The sequence below is a fragment of the Drosophila subpulchrella genome, chromosome X (assembly GCF_014743375.2).
Source record: "Drosophila subpulchrella strain 33 F10 #4 breed RU33 chromosome X, RU_Dsub_v1.1 Primary Assembly, whole genome shotgun sequence".
Classification (NCBI taxonomy): domain Eukaryota; kingdom Metazoa; phylum Arthropoda; class Insecta; order Diptera; family Drosophilidae; genus Drosophila; species Drosophila subpulchrella.
Genome location: NC_050613.1, coordinates 7,388,395 through 7,403,378, shown reverse-complemented (window position 1 = coordinate 7,403,378; position 14,984 = coordinate 7,388,395). Strand labels below are relative to the sequence as shown.

At 36.0% G+C, this 14,984-nt stretch overlaps 1 protein-coding gene across 2 annotated transcripts in view; it reads left to right on the top strand.

The window, feature by feature from the left end:
- Positions 1 to 14,984, top strand: part of LOC119556249 — a 65,449-nt gene that overhangs the window by 4,318 nt on the left and 46,147 nt on the right. The window contains exons 3-5 of one of the 2 annotated variants that reach the window (XM_037868290.1): positions 348 to 592; positions 638 to 779; positions 3,412 to 3,571. In XM_037868290.1, the coding sequence (XP_037724218.1) occupies positions 348 to 592; positions 638 to 779; positions 3,412 to 3,571 (547 nt within the window). Of the gene's footprint in view, positions 1 to 347; positions 593 to 637; positions 780 to 3,411; positions 3,572 to 14,984 lie in introns of those variants that run through there. The other variant, XM_037868289.1, reaches the window with a different exon arrangement.

Sequence of the window (14,984 nt, the reverse complement as noted above, 5' to 3'; positions counted from 1 at the left end):
TAGTACGCCCCAATATCTATATTTCCAAGCAGAAGTTATTTGCACACGGGAATCTCTAAAGGTTTCCAACTACTTAAGGAGATGTCTAAAAGTATGCCGCAATATATTTCGAGTCCGGAAGTCCAGCGAATCAATGCCGCTAGACAAAACACTATTTTTAACAGCACACTTTTGGGCACCTCTTTAAGTGTCGGTATTCAGAACTCTAGAGATTTCTCTAGCACCCCCTTATACAATGTTGTAGTGTTCTTTCTTTTCAATGTTCTCACAAGACAATGCCATTCAATGTTGGTTGGGGCGTTCCGAGCGGAGATACTAACGAGGCCTTGACTCGCTTTCCATTGCAGTTCCTCGGGCGGCTTTTACACCCTGAAAGAGCACCAGCACTATCGCCCCAGTCACCATCATGGCGGGGGCGTTTCCGGAGGAGGAGGTGGCTCATCGCGGCGTCTGTTCGCCACTTCGGCGCCCAGCGGCACGGTGATGATGTATCCGAATCCCCAGCGAGCCACGGCACTGGGACCATCTGGAGGATCTGGTGCCGGACAGGCATCCACTTCGGCTGGAGGAGGAGGAGGTGGAGGAGGAGGTGGTGGAGGAGGAGGAGGAGGAGGTGGTGGAGTAGGAGGAGGTGGAGGTGGAGCTGGTGGAGGAGCAGCTGGATCTGGATCTGGAGGACAGCCGGACATCTCGCTGCGACAGCGGGCGGTGGCCAAGTTGCGCATGTTCAACTTCCATCTCAACTGGGATCTGCACATGACGCACTGCAAGCCCTGCGGGTGAGTAGCACTGCTGCACTGAAAGAAAAAAAACTGTTGCTTCTTTTGAGAGCATTCAGTCCCCATTTTAATGCAAACTTAGGGCATTTGAAAAGATATTTTTTGAGAAAAATAGGTATCTTCCAAGTTCATCACTCATACGTACTGTTGCCTTTAAGGAAAAGGTAAATTTAATTTAGGTTACGTAGACTTCAACTAAAAATTGGTTTCTTGCTCTACCTTATTTTAAGAATTTTTTAAACCATAAAAATACGTTGATAAAGGTTTGAAATGGGCAACAACTGGCATACGAGTCGTATGAGTAATTTTTAAGGAAACTTTAAGACCATTGCACAAAGCTATAATCATAAAATACAATAATTGGCAGACCAAAATCCACAAAATTGAAGGGCAAGAATAATATTTTAGTGAGAAACTTTCAATAATATACGATCTACAGAGATCCTTAAATAAAGTTATAAAATGGCTTTCTGACATTCCTAATTATTAAAGGTTGCCTACTTAAGAATGTGTTTTTATTATAGTTTTCAGTGCTTTCAGTTTGACGTCTTTAAAACCATTTACAAGGAGATAATTAAGATATAGTGTCTTTAGAAAACAAAAAATATGATTATAACATAATAAGAGAAATCTTCTGGCAAAAACTAATAATCTAAACATTAATATTTTCTACGTACTACAGGTTATAATTTATATATAATGTTTTCTGTTCAAATGCGTAAAAACATTTTAGTAATGTTTTGGTGTATGGCATTTCATTTGCATTTTTAATGATTTTTCAAGTAGCATTTAAATGTTATTTAGCTATCTAAAAGTATGCAATAATATTTTTTTAACTCAGATGAACATATTTAATTCATTGCATACTTTCAGACACTTAAAGAATTATATTAAAAAGTTAGTTTAAAACCGTGGGGACTTGAGAGATTCGAGAGCACCTTGGGGGCCCTGATTTTTGTGAGTGCAGCCGCAACTGGAGGTGCAACTGGAGCTCCAGCGAGTTGGAGTGCCCAAGTGGCTGCCACTTGAGTCTGCTCCAGTGGCTTGTGCTTTTGTTTGCCGCAGAGTTTTCACCGGGTTGCCTCATATATTTTTTATTTTTACTTTTGTCCCCTGTTCCCTCGGCCTTTCCCTTTTTTCTTTAACCATTTTCCCCACATTTTCTTCCGCCCTCTCAAAGTTTTTCATTTGTGTTTTTGCAGCTCGGTTAAGTTAGGCGGTGGAGTTTCGGTTTGCAACTGAGTTTTCAGTTTCCAGTTTTCAGTTTTTACCCATTGAAGTGGCCGCGGGCGTTGAACGAACCCAGAATGCAAAGTGGGTCGACGTTCCATTGGGCGCTGGGCTTAACTTTTCGAGGCTTTAAGCCAACATCAGACATCGGAGGACGCGCATAATGCGGTAAATGGAGCACAGTTTTCTTTACCGGCAAATGTGTGAAATTTTAATGAAGCGCCAGCTAACGAGCTCCAATGTGACCCGCCCACCATTTCACCATTTCACCCTTCCGCCCTTGCAGTTGCTTCATTTTTATTATTTTTTGCATATCATCATGTTGTTTTTTCTTTTTTTTTTAATGGTTAATGTGTGGCGGGGATTGGGAAAAGACCCTGTCATCAGAGAAATCAAATTGATGGCGCCCGAGTAGGGTTCGAGCTGGTGGATATAATTTTTCATTAGGTCACTTATAAAATGAAGGGGGTCACTTAAAATGGTTTCGTTTTTTATCCTGTGCACATATTGCATTTAATGTTGAATTATTTGACTTTTACTTAGTTAAGAAACTAAGCAGAAAAAGTGTAAATTAATTGAAGTTGCAAGGGCAACAATTTAAAAATAATATTTTTAAAATGCATAAGTCTTCTGAAATATTTAAAGCTTTTTGATTGCTTAAAACACATAACTTTATTGATGAAACTTAACAGAAAATGTTTAAAATAAATGAAGTTTAAAGTCCACAAATTAAAATTAAAATATGTATATTTAAAGATTTATATTTCTTAAAATATATAACTTTATCTACATTTATTCTAGAATGTTAATTAACTTTTTTTTAGAATTTCTCTTATTAATAAAGGTGTCAAAAAGTATACGACAATATATTTTGAAGCCGGAAGCCAATTCCATTTTGGTAATGCATACTTTTAAACAAAAATCTTCTGAAATATTTTAAGCAAAACACATAACTTTATTGATGAAATGAAACACAAAATGTTTAAAGTAAATGAAGTTTCAATGTTCACGAACCAAAACCTATATTTTTCAAATGCAAATGTGCAAATATATTTAAAGATTTAATATTTTTTTTAAATGTATAACCTTCTCTACATTTAATATAGAATTTTAATTACTTTATTAAGGAATTGAGGGTTCCCATAATTTCTCTTATTTATAAAGGTGTCAAAAAGTATACGACAATATACTTTGAATTTCATTTTTGTATTGCATACTCTTAGACACTTTTATAAGTGACTTTAAGCCCCTAGTGATTTCTTTGGCACCCTCAAAATATTTAGGAAACCAACTTTTTCAAGAGTTTGCCTCTTGATTTCGGGATCTTATTTACCCCAACCACTTGGCATAAAACCTCAATCCTTCCACTAATCCAAACCAATGTAATTACCTTCTTTTGCAGTCCTCGTTTGAGCGGCAGTGGTGGCAACATAATCACCCGCCGCCTTTGCCGCAATCGTCGGCGGGAGGACAACGAACTGTACCGCTCTAATAGCTTCAAGTTTGAGCGTTTCGAGCGGAAGGAGTGCCTGGAGGAGCTTTCCAACACTTTGCAGAAGCAGGTGAGTCATGCCAAATGATTGATTCGAGGGGTACACAGAAAGAAAAAAATACAAACGCAAAATGTTTGGGGTAAAAAACAAAACAAAATTGAAACAATGACCTATATTTATCCCTTAAAGTTATATAAAACTGAACGTATCATTTTATTCACTTGTTTCCATCTGAGTTTATATAAGATTTAAGTAATTTTTGCGAGTGACCACCACATGTTGCACATGCCCCATCAATTTATGCGCATAGATTACACCTAATTGAAGTGTCCGTAGGAAAAGCAGCATCATCTGCAGCGTCGGCCACACTAATTAGTGGGGCCGCCACTCGCTGCAGGTGGTGGCGAGACTCATCAAAGGATGTGCCCCGAATTGCATAAAGATGGGTTTGCCGGGTGTTTTCGGGTAATACAATAATAATGTTTGGGGAGGCAAGTCTCAGGTGGCGTTCGTTGCCTTTGGAAGTGAGTTCAATCTCCTCCTGCACCCCCGAAATTCTGTTTTTTTTTCTCTGGGAGAAGGGGAGAGAATCTAATTAATGGCGCGCAACAAATTGAATTTTAATTGGGCGTCGAATTTGATTTGGCAGCCGAAAACGCCAAGGCCCCGGGGAGCCACAGCCGATAACAAAGTTAAATTGAAAGTGAGCCTGGCGGCTAGGGAGGATGCAGCAAGTGGCCAGGACCCTGGGGCCAAGCTTAATGAATACTTAAACATAATTAAAGTCACTGCCTAATAGCGCTCCTTAAGAAAAAAAAACTGTAACTAAAAGCCTTGGGCGCCGGCAGGTGGACACCTCTAAGTCAATTATCTGAATTAATTTTTGGGAAATGGAATATCTTACGCTTCAAAACTGTAAAGTTAAGTTAAGATAGCTTTAATAATCAGTCAACGAAAATAACAGTTATTTAAGACTTTTATTTGAAAGACTTTTGATATTTAAAAACAATCATGCAAATAAGCAAATTTATAAAAAATGCAGTGCTCCTTTCAAAATTAAATTCTTAAAACCGCAAAATATTACGATATTTAAAATTTATAGATACTGATTTTAAACTCATAAACAAATATTTTAGACATTGAATACATTTATATATATATATGTATATATATTTGAAATTTTTTTTAACAATACCTCAAAATTTGGTATTTATCCAAAAACCAAACAACAAATGGAATACAGTTACTTAAATAGGGAATTCTTAAAGATTTTTTTTTAGAAATTGAAAATAGTTTGGCATCTTTCAGTGACTACAAAAAAGTGGATTACATTTATTTAAATGTGGAAATGTTGGAGATTTTTCAGCAATTCCAATTGTTTTGATATCTTTCAAAAACATTTTCTTAAATGTGGAATAAAAAAAAATTCCTTGCCACTTACAAATAGTTTGGTATCCCTAAAGCCGTAAAATTTAAATTTAGTTTATGAAACCTACATATCTACAACGACTGTGTTGTATTATATTTAAAGAAATTTTTGCTTTCTCTTAGGGATAAAATGTTGCTGTCCTGGTGCTATATTTTATGAAAGGAACTTTTAGAAAGCATTTGAGGGCCTTAGGAAAACGACACTTTTATCCAGGACTTAGCCGGCGGCTACTCATTCTCCACCTCAACTTTGAATCCAGTCTCCTGCCTCAAACTCAATCTCTATCCCGAATGCAACCTGAACCACAGGCTCGCTAATGCGATTTCTTGTTTGGGGGACTTCAACTTTGTTTTATTTTTTAGCACGCCTCCGGGCAACTTTTGTTTGGCGTGGCGAGTGTGGGTTAAATGGGTGGTTTTAGGTGGGTGGGTGGTTGGATGGATGTTTGGCTTAGTACTCCATCAAGAACGCGGCTAAGTGACAGGCAACCATTTATCAGCTGGCAACCGTTGTCTAAGTACGCTGCGGTCTCTGTCTGCAGAGCACTTCAAATCGCTGTCTCGCTGCCTCATCATCGCTCCCATCCTCCCGAGAAACCTCCAATCCATCCATCCATCCATCTATATATCCACCCATCTATCCAAGTAGTGGCTCCTGCGAACCTGTCCAACTGTCAGCTGTCCGATTCGATAAGCTGAGTGGACAGTAAACGTAAACCCCTGGCGAAACCCAAGCCATCACCAAAACCAAAACCCCAACCGAAACCGAAGCCGGAAGTCCAAATCCAAAACTTTGCTCACCTGCCGCAGTTCGCTAGATAAATAAGTAAACAGGACAAGTTGGATGGCAGAAATGTTCCAGCACAATCATTGATACTCTGAAGAAATCTAAAAATACTTTTAGAAATCCCCGAAATTAAATTTAATATTTTATAACCAGTGATTTTCTACCTTTAATGAATACATTTAGAACTACTTTACTGACCGTACTCGGCTTCAAAGCAAACTTAAAATATTCAATTCTGTGGTTATATGCCATTTTCACTTTTAGGTCAAAAATTAAACGAAACCAAGTATCTTAGGAACAAGTATTTTAGCATTAACAAATTGTTTTTAAATAATACTTATTACTTACTTACATAATAATAAATATATATTAAATATAACACAAAATTATTTAAGAACCAAGCCTTTAAATTTTAAAATAAGAACTTCCTTTTACAATACTTGTATGTTTGCATAATTAAATATCGTGAATACAATTTTTAAATATTTTTAAAAATTATTTAAAAGGTGTACTTATATTAAAAACTCTACAAAAACAGAAAAACGCAACTGTCTATGGCTAAATGACTTGCTGTATTGTTTTATATATATTTATATAATTTTTTTAGAGGATTTATTTGTATAACTAATAGTATTAGGTAGAAATTGCTTTAAATATTTTTTGAAAATTAGAAACGTATTTTATAACTTTAAAGTCTTGGATTAGTCTATTTCTATAAATTTTTTGTGGTACTTAAATAATAAAATTGATATAAAATCCCAATGAAATAGGCCCGAAATACCCCAAAAAAGCAAGTGTAAGATACTTCTTACCCATACCCTCCAACTCCGCGGACTGCAATTCTCCATCCGACTGCTGAGGCTTCCGGATTTTGATGGATTTATCAGCTGTGTGGCAGACGGATACGGCAATCCGTTGGGCTGGGATTTGGATTTATGCACCCCAAGGCGCCCAGTGACAACGCTCTCACGTGAGGGGCACTCTCACTAATCAGGCAGCGGAGTTGGAGTCCCTCGATATTTCCCCATTCCCCATTTCCCCGACTCATGGCACTTCTGAAAAATTGAAAAAATAAACCCAACCACTTGTGGCTGTCCTTGTCAATTCGATTTCCCCTAATATGAGTGGAACAGCAGAATAATGCTAAAAAAAATTGAGGAACAGTAAACTGGGTTGGGAAACAAATGGCATTTGAAAATTCACTTGGCACTTTAAGTAGTTCAACCCAATCAAAAAAGAATAAACTTTCAAATTGTTTCCATAATCGAGCACACCTCGTCTGATGGTTTTTCATTGCTTCGTGGGCTAACTTTGGGGAATTAAATTCGACTTTGATTGAACTTTATTCAAATTAGATTGACCTGAACATGAAGTGATTCAGTTGCTCAATTTATGGGATAATTGAAGGTGGATTTTGAATAAAATGGTTACCTTTTTTCAGGGCTTTTTATTTTTGGGGAGTATTTAAAGTTTGTTTTTTATCTCCATGTTAAGCTAAAAGTAGGTTTTAAAGGTTGAAGAACCTACTTTTAGTTTTACCACGAGCACAGAAAACACACCTTAGAGTCTTTAAACAATAATGATTATTTTTTAAACTATTTAAGGCTTACATTCTTACATTTTTAAAAGAAAGTAGCTTACACATATTTATATTTAATATAACTTTAAAGAAAATATTATAATGAAAAAAAATATATTTACAATTCTTAATTTAATAAATATGTTAAGGTGTATGACTTAAAACCACTATTAACGTACTGCACTCCGCAGTTGTTAATTGCTATAAATTTAATTTTATATTGAAATTTCTTGTAATGTTCGTTTTTTGACTAAGCTTTCTACAACCTACAGAGTGCCAGAGGCTGTTGAATCATTTTTTATTCGTATAATTCCCAACTGATTTTGTCATTTTTTTTGGCCAAAAGGGGGCGCTGCCCCATTTCAATTTCTGCGCAATTTGAGGACCTTCATTTGTCAATGTTCACCTTTGGCTTTCTCTCCCACTTTCTAGCCCACTTTCACCGCCCCTTTTCTGGGCTCCAGTTTCAACCATGCGAACCACAATGGCCCGACGACAGGCTTTCTCCCATTGTCCCGGATAATTTCCATCATCTAATGCGTTATCTTGGGCCAGCAAGTGCCTGGAATTTTTTTTTTTGGGGGGCGGAGAAGTTTTGGAGGAAAATTACCCGCCTACGCATTATTTTTGATGGCACAATTTTGAGCATTAGGCTTCCGCACTCCCCACACTTTCAGCGAACATTGCTCAGTGATCTGTGTGCGCTGGCAATCATTAGCCTCAATGTCCTGTCCGCTTGTCGCTTTATTCATGCAACAATTGTTGATTGCCACCCCAGTGGGCTGTGGGCCCCAACCCCCAAAAACCCCCCAGAAACACCCACCACCACCACCCATCGTTTGTTGCGTGTGAATTATTGTTGGCAATAACGTGGAATTGCCTTGTCAGTCAGCAATCTGCAAGAAATGAAGGCTCACTTGCTACACACCAAAAATATGAGATCAGTTACTAATGAAAATCCATTTATAAGATTATTATATTTTACATAATTTGATATTTTAGAAACTCCCTTTTTGGTATTTTAATCTGAAAATAAATTTAAATGGATTTTTATTATCCTTTTCGCAAATATTGTTAATTTCCTTGAACATATTTATATACGGAATGTATTGTTACTAAATTAAAAATCAATTAATCAGCATGGAAAATCTTTTTTTGCATAGATACAACGCTATACCATACCAGATTTTCATGGAAAAAATATGAATTTTATGTTAAAAATACTTTTTTTGTTTATATTAGTATATTCTCGTATACGGAATATATTGATATGATCAGCATTAAATATTACTTTTTCTCTTTGAGCAAACAGTATGTAAATAAATAAGTAACTTCGGAAAAAATTTTAACGTGTTCAATTTGTATGTAAATAAAATATAAATTTTGGTATTCAAAAATACCATTTTGGTATTTTAATCTTGAAAAATGTTCCAATGGTATTTTAATATCCGAATGAAATACTAATTAATTTCTATTGTTAAATCCTCATAGAAAAAAATTTCACTTTGAGCAAACAATATGTAAATAAATAATTAACTTGGCAAAACATTATAATGTGTTCAACTATTATGTAAATAAAATGTACATTTTGGTATTCAAAAATACCATTTTGGTATTTTAATCATGAAATATTTTCCAATGGTATTTTAATACCCGAATAAAAATACTAATTAATTTCCATTGGTACATACTCATAAAAGGAATGTACTATATATAAAAAAAATTGAATACATTATAATATACTTTTTTTCTGTGTATGTAAAAACTTAAGTAGCCACCCCCTCCCAAATAAGGATACTTCACCTTGGATAGTTCTATAAAAGGCGCAGTAAAACGAGTTAATTTCCGAGTCTAGCTCCCGAAACTTGCTTCAACTTCAAGAAGCTTACCCGCACCATCTACTATTTCTCCTACAAATTTAATCAAACACACATGGGCGGCGACAGGGGGCGCAAAAGGGGGGCACGGGCATCCTCAACCCAGTTGGCGCTCTAAATAATTCATGTCGGCAGCATTCGTTCTGGGCGCTTTTTAGCTTGGAGTGTTTTCTGCAACATTTTCAACTTGTTGTAATACATTCAAATGAGTATGTTTGGGGGAGGTGGGAAAGAGGTGGAAAAATGGGGGTAGAAAGGTGGTAAAAAGGTAGGGGGCAAAAGGAACTAAAACAGGGTGTAGGGAGAACTACAACCAACACCACATGAGAAAAATTTCATGTTGTACATACAAAAAACCTAAAAAAAAGTATAAACAATTCCAAGAAATTGAAACACTGTATGAGGTTAAGGGAGAAGTAGAATGCCCTTCTTCGCACAGTGGAATCAGTGGTATATGAAGCTGGGGACCAAAAATCTCACTTCTGATCTCACTTCTATCAATTTAAAAACTTTATAAGTGCCTAAGCCTAAGAGCTAATGGTTTATTAAGCTAAATAGTGTACCAAAACTTAACTATAACGTAGATGGGCTTATTTAAATTGAATACCATTTTAATAACATAAAATAGTTTTACGATAATATGATTTTACTAAACAAACCCAGCAATACAGGGATCTAGATTTCTAGCTTATTGTCCTATGATTAAGTTTTAATCAATTTATTTGAGCCATGTAATGGCTTACTTATAGAATTAGGTCATCATTTAATTTAATTTCCATATCATAATTTCTTCTTTTTGAATAATTTGCTGTTATTAAAGTTAGCTTGAGCTTATTTTTGTTTTTCCCCATCGTTCCGTGAAATCCGCGGCGTCATGCCTTCGACTTGAGTGTGCCATTCACTTCACTTTTCTTCACTCCGCCCACCGCATAATTTGGCGCACTAAATTTATGTGCGCAATTGTGCTGAGTTGTGTGAAACGCCCCAAGCACCAGCAGGATATTCTGCCCAATTCTACACATCTCCTTCTCCAGTCCAGCATTTGGAATGTTATACATGGCACATACATGATGTGATATGCGATGCACTGCGAGAAAAATAAAGAAAACTTATCTTCAAATTTGACTTAAATACACCATTTTTTTCGATTACTTCGATTGTCTTCGATAAATTCGATAATTTTGATTATTTCAATAGGACTACTATTTACAGTCAGTTGCGGAAAAATATTCGGAACGTGTTTAAGACTCCTATGATTCCCAACTGGTTTCTGAAAAAAAATTAAAAGAAAATTAAACTTTAACTTAATTTAAAACTGTTTCCGATTGTTTAGATTATTTTCGATAACTTCGATCATTCTTGATTATTTGAAAATAAATACTACTTTACAATTGCTGAACAATATTAAAATTATGTTCTAGTCTGCTATAATTCCCAACTGGTTTCTGAACATTTTGTTAGGTTTTGAAATCTACAACAAATTCTCGCCGTGTAATCCTGTTCACTTTCGTTAGAGGTCCTGCTTCGAATTTTCCATTTGTCGCCGGTCTACAGTTACATGGATCCCGTGGATTCCGTCGCGGCACCTTCCTTATCCTGCCGGTCGAAAGGTCCTTTGTGTGTTATTATTCAAAATCCAGTCAATAATGCGAAACGCGATGCTAATTTATTATACCAAGTACGCGCAACAAGATGCTCTACGGATTTTTATGTATGGAAATTGTATATTTCTCAAAGCTTTGGGTTTTCCGAACAGTTACAATTACGAGTAGGGAATACCGTTGCCAGTTAACGCACACATATGCAAATTATATACATAAACATGTATATAGGGAAGGGATACTATATAGTATATGTTGTGTGTGCTGGCTGCTTTTCAATTTTATCCCTTTTATTGGCTCTGCATTTGTTCCAGCTGCTTAAAATTCATACGCAAATACTTGGGGAAAAGTTTTTAGGAGGGTGGGGGTTTGGTAAAAAAGGGGGGCTAAGCAGATTGGCAGGGGCTTGGCTTAGGGGGGGGGGGGGGGCTTAGAAGATTGCTTGAGTCGTCCTTTTGGTCCATAAGGTCTCCCGTCAACCAGCTGCCAAAAGTTTCCTCGACGCTTTGTGCAAATTAGTTTATTGGAATTTCTTGTTTTCCATTTCGCTTCGATTTATTTCTTCTCGAATTGGAAAGAGAGGGGAAATTTTTGGCGGGAAAGCGAAGTGGCTTGTGCGTAAAGATTTATAGTTTCCCGAGATCTTTGTGCTTGCTAGAAAGTTTTATGGTTTTTTATTCAATTACTTACTTCTTTTTTTTGAGAAATATTTTATTTGCCAAGGAAGAAGACTTTTTTATTAAGCTTTAAAGACATATTTTCAAGAGAAATAAAAAAAAAATGTCATTATAGCAATTTTGAGGGCTTTAAAAATAACTATATGAGATTTATTAATAAATTTTTTAGTTTTAAAAATCAATTACCCTAAAAAATGTATTGTATTTCTAAAATCAATTATTGTTTATTGTTAATACAAACTTTTCATAGGATGTTTTATGTTTGAGAATAACGTTATAGAGAGAGATCCTCTCCCCCATGAACTAAAGGTACTTTAGCTTCCTCCATAACTTGCTAAATTTATAATATTACGTGTTACACACTGTGGGAGCCAAAAAGGGGGAAAAAGGGTGGCGATGTGGGGCCAAACACACACAGACTATTAAAATTTTAATGAAAATGATGTCCGCTGGGACGGGTAACAACGTTTTCGCATTGCCAATGAAGATGACTCACCCGAGTTGGAAAAGCGGGGAAGGGTGGGAAAAGCTTTGGCTAAGGCTAAATAATGTAACTGCCGAGGGGAGAAACGTGGCGAAAAGTGGAAATTGCGGGAAAAGCGGGGAAAATGTGCGTGCAACTGCGATATCAATATAAACACACACATAGCGTAGCACATCCATTCCAAATACAGGTGGATTAACATTGAAATTGACTGACACAAACGCAAGGTTCGCTTTTCTCAATTTCAACCTGGGGCGGATTGGCACGCAATTATACTTCATATGGAATGAAAATGAATTTAAGCTTAGTGTTAAAGTTTAGCAGAGGTCAAGCTTTAATTTCATAGGTTTTATATCGCTTAAAATGTTTTCAATAAACTATCTAGGGTCTTCCAGAAATTCCTAGGGTCTTAAAATCTATAATTGAGGTGTCTGAAAGTATGCAACAATATTTTTTAAATTCGGAAGGGATAGTTCATATTTTAACTGTATATTTTTAAGAACCATTACAAGTGATTGCAAAACCACTTAATCTGTTACCATCAAATTTAAATCTATTTATATAAATATTTTTATTATAATATAATATCTATAAGAAATGTGTTTGTCTTCTTGTAAACATTTTCTGGTAGTTGCAATTTTGAATGATTAACTCATGAGTGTAGTTACTTGTCTATAAGATTGTTAATTAATTTTAAGCCTTTTCAAATTGTAAACACCTCACATTATACAAAATATTTGTGAATCGTGACAAATATGTACATATTTGCATTGCGGAATTGCTTGCCTGTTTACTCGTCTCAATGTGTGTGATTTTTGCATTTTCCTTGGCATTTAAACTTGTTAGATAGTGTGTTTGTTGCCCCTGGCAAATGTCAGTACCCCCGAACCCCCCTGGAACGACACCCCTGAGTCGTCGAAGGCCCCCCTCGTTTAAGGGTTGCTTCTTGCCTGCTCGTTTCGTCGTTTTTTTTTTGCTCGCGGCACAACGCCAAATCCGTTTAAATTTATGGCGTGTCATTGTTTTGGCATAAAATTAAGTGAGTTCATTGTGGATGGAGGGGGTGGAAACGTAGTTAAACATGCACAGACATGCATGCAAATGATTGCAGTTGCCACACCCCCGAGATCCTCTGATTTTCCCGCCCCCGAGGATGGAAGACCCAGTTCACATGTTAATGAAATTCAATAAGCGCTGCCTACTTTCGGGCGCTTTCAAAACGATGCCTGTTCATAATGGCCGGTCCTTATGCACTCAAAGAAATCAGATAGATCTTTAATGTGGAAAAAGTATATCGAAGTTAAAAGTAATCTTTATAGGAAGTAAAAGCCAAATAATGAATTATTATATAATATAATTTATAACTAACAATCTTCTTTACATAACATATCCTAAATCTAAAAGTAGGGTCTTCGAATTTGGAAATAAAACCAAATTATGTTGTGTTTCTAAGGAGTTCACGTTTTCTAAAATTATTTAACAATGGCTTAGTTAGAATTTAAATGATATTCTAAATGAACAATTCATTTTCTAAAATGATTTAAAGAATTGTAAGATTATTATTATTTATATATTATTATTTTTTTATTAAACATTTTTGAAATAAAATCGATAATAATGCCATTCAAATCACGTGGGTTTTAAAATCACTTCTGTGATTTTAGGTGTCTTAAAGTATGCAACAATATTTTTTTTAGCTCTGAAGTTCAATGAATTTATTCAGACGACCATATTTTATTCACTGCACACTATTAGACACCTAGAAAGATGTTTAAAAGTGATTTCAAGCACATAGTGATTTGTGTGTCACCTCTAATGTGGAGTTAAATACATAAATTTTATATCAATAATTTCTTCCAGTGTACCACTTCTTCGCATCTAAGCTAGGACCTCCTCCCCGTACCGTAGACTTCTCCCCCTTTGCAATTGTTCATCTTCCCAAGCGAGGCCGCAACATGGAAAATAATTTATAAAATTCATAAGCGCCTTTAATTTATGTGAACATCCTTTTCCCCATCGCCCCCCACCACCGCCCCCGCCCCTGTCCCAATCTTGCTCCTTTCTGGGAATCCCCCTGATGCCCCAAGCAATTCAGTGTAATTTTAATTAATGCTAAAACGGAATGCGAATGCTAAACGTCCTGGCGACGGTTAGAAAAAGGCAAAGACACAAGAATAGCTTGGGAAAAATCAACGAAAACAATTTTGAAAAAAAGAAATGAGAAGAAAGTTCACAGACAATGCGAGAAGAAAAATTGACAGTAAAGAGCAGGATGGGAGGAAAAATGAAAGAAAGGCGGTGGGAAAACGGGGAACGTTTACATTTGAAAAGGCAGTGAAAGGCTTTCCTTTTTTTGCAAAGTTTTCGAATAATAAAGAATCATATATTAGTTTGCTATGATGAAGCCAAAGATCTGCAAACACATCCAATTATAACTTTTTTTTAGAACAAAGACCATTATATCAAACATAATTACTGAAATCTAATCTACAATTTAAATATATACCTTGATTTGTGTCCCAATGACTTATAAAATGTTCTAGAATTTATAAGAACCTATTCTAAGGCATCACAAATTATTATTAGACAATTACCAATAAATCTCTTTAACCGAAAATATTTAAATCATGATTTCTCACCATTTGTCTGCGCCGTTTTCCCTTTTTTTAAGGGTCTTTAACTCAAAGCTCAGACTTGGAGACAAAAAATAAACAGTGCCTCAGACTTTGGTAAAACTTGGCTTTACTTATGATTAATGCCTGGCGACAATGGCCAAAAAGTTGCAACTTTTTTGCCCCAAAAGGGTGGCCAAAAAGTTTGTAACGTGGCAAAAGTGAGGATTTAGCTTGTTTTGATTGCAGACTTTAACTGCTTAACTGCATATTAATTCGCTCGTTCCATCAAAACTCCGTGTTTGTATTGAGCACTTATTTTGGTTTCTGGCCAAAAGTCAAAGACCACAAAAAAGGCGAACAGCAAAGAGGCGTGGCCGTGTGTTCTTTTGGCAGCCTTTTGTGGGCGGGGCCCAGAAGTTGTTGCCTCAAATTAG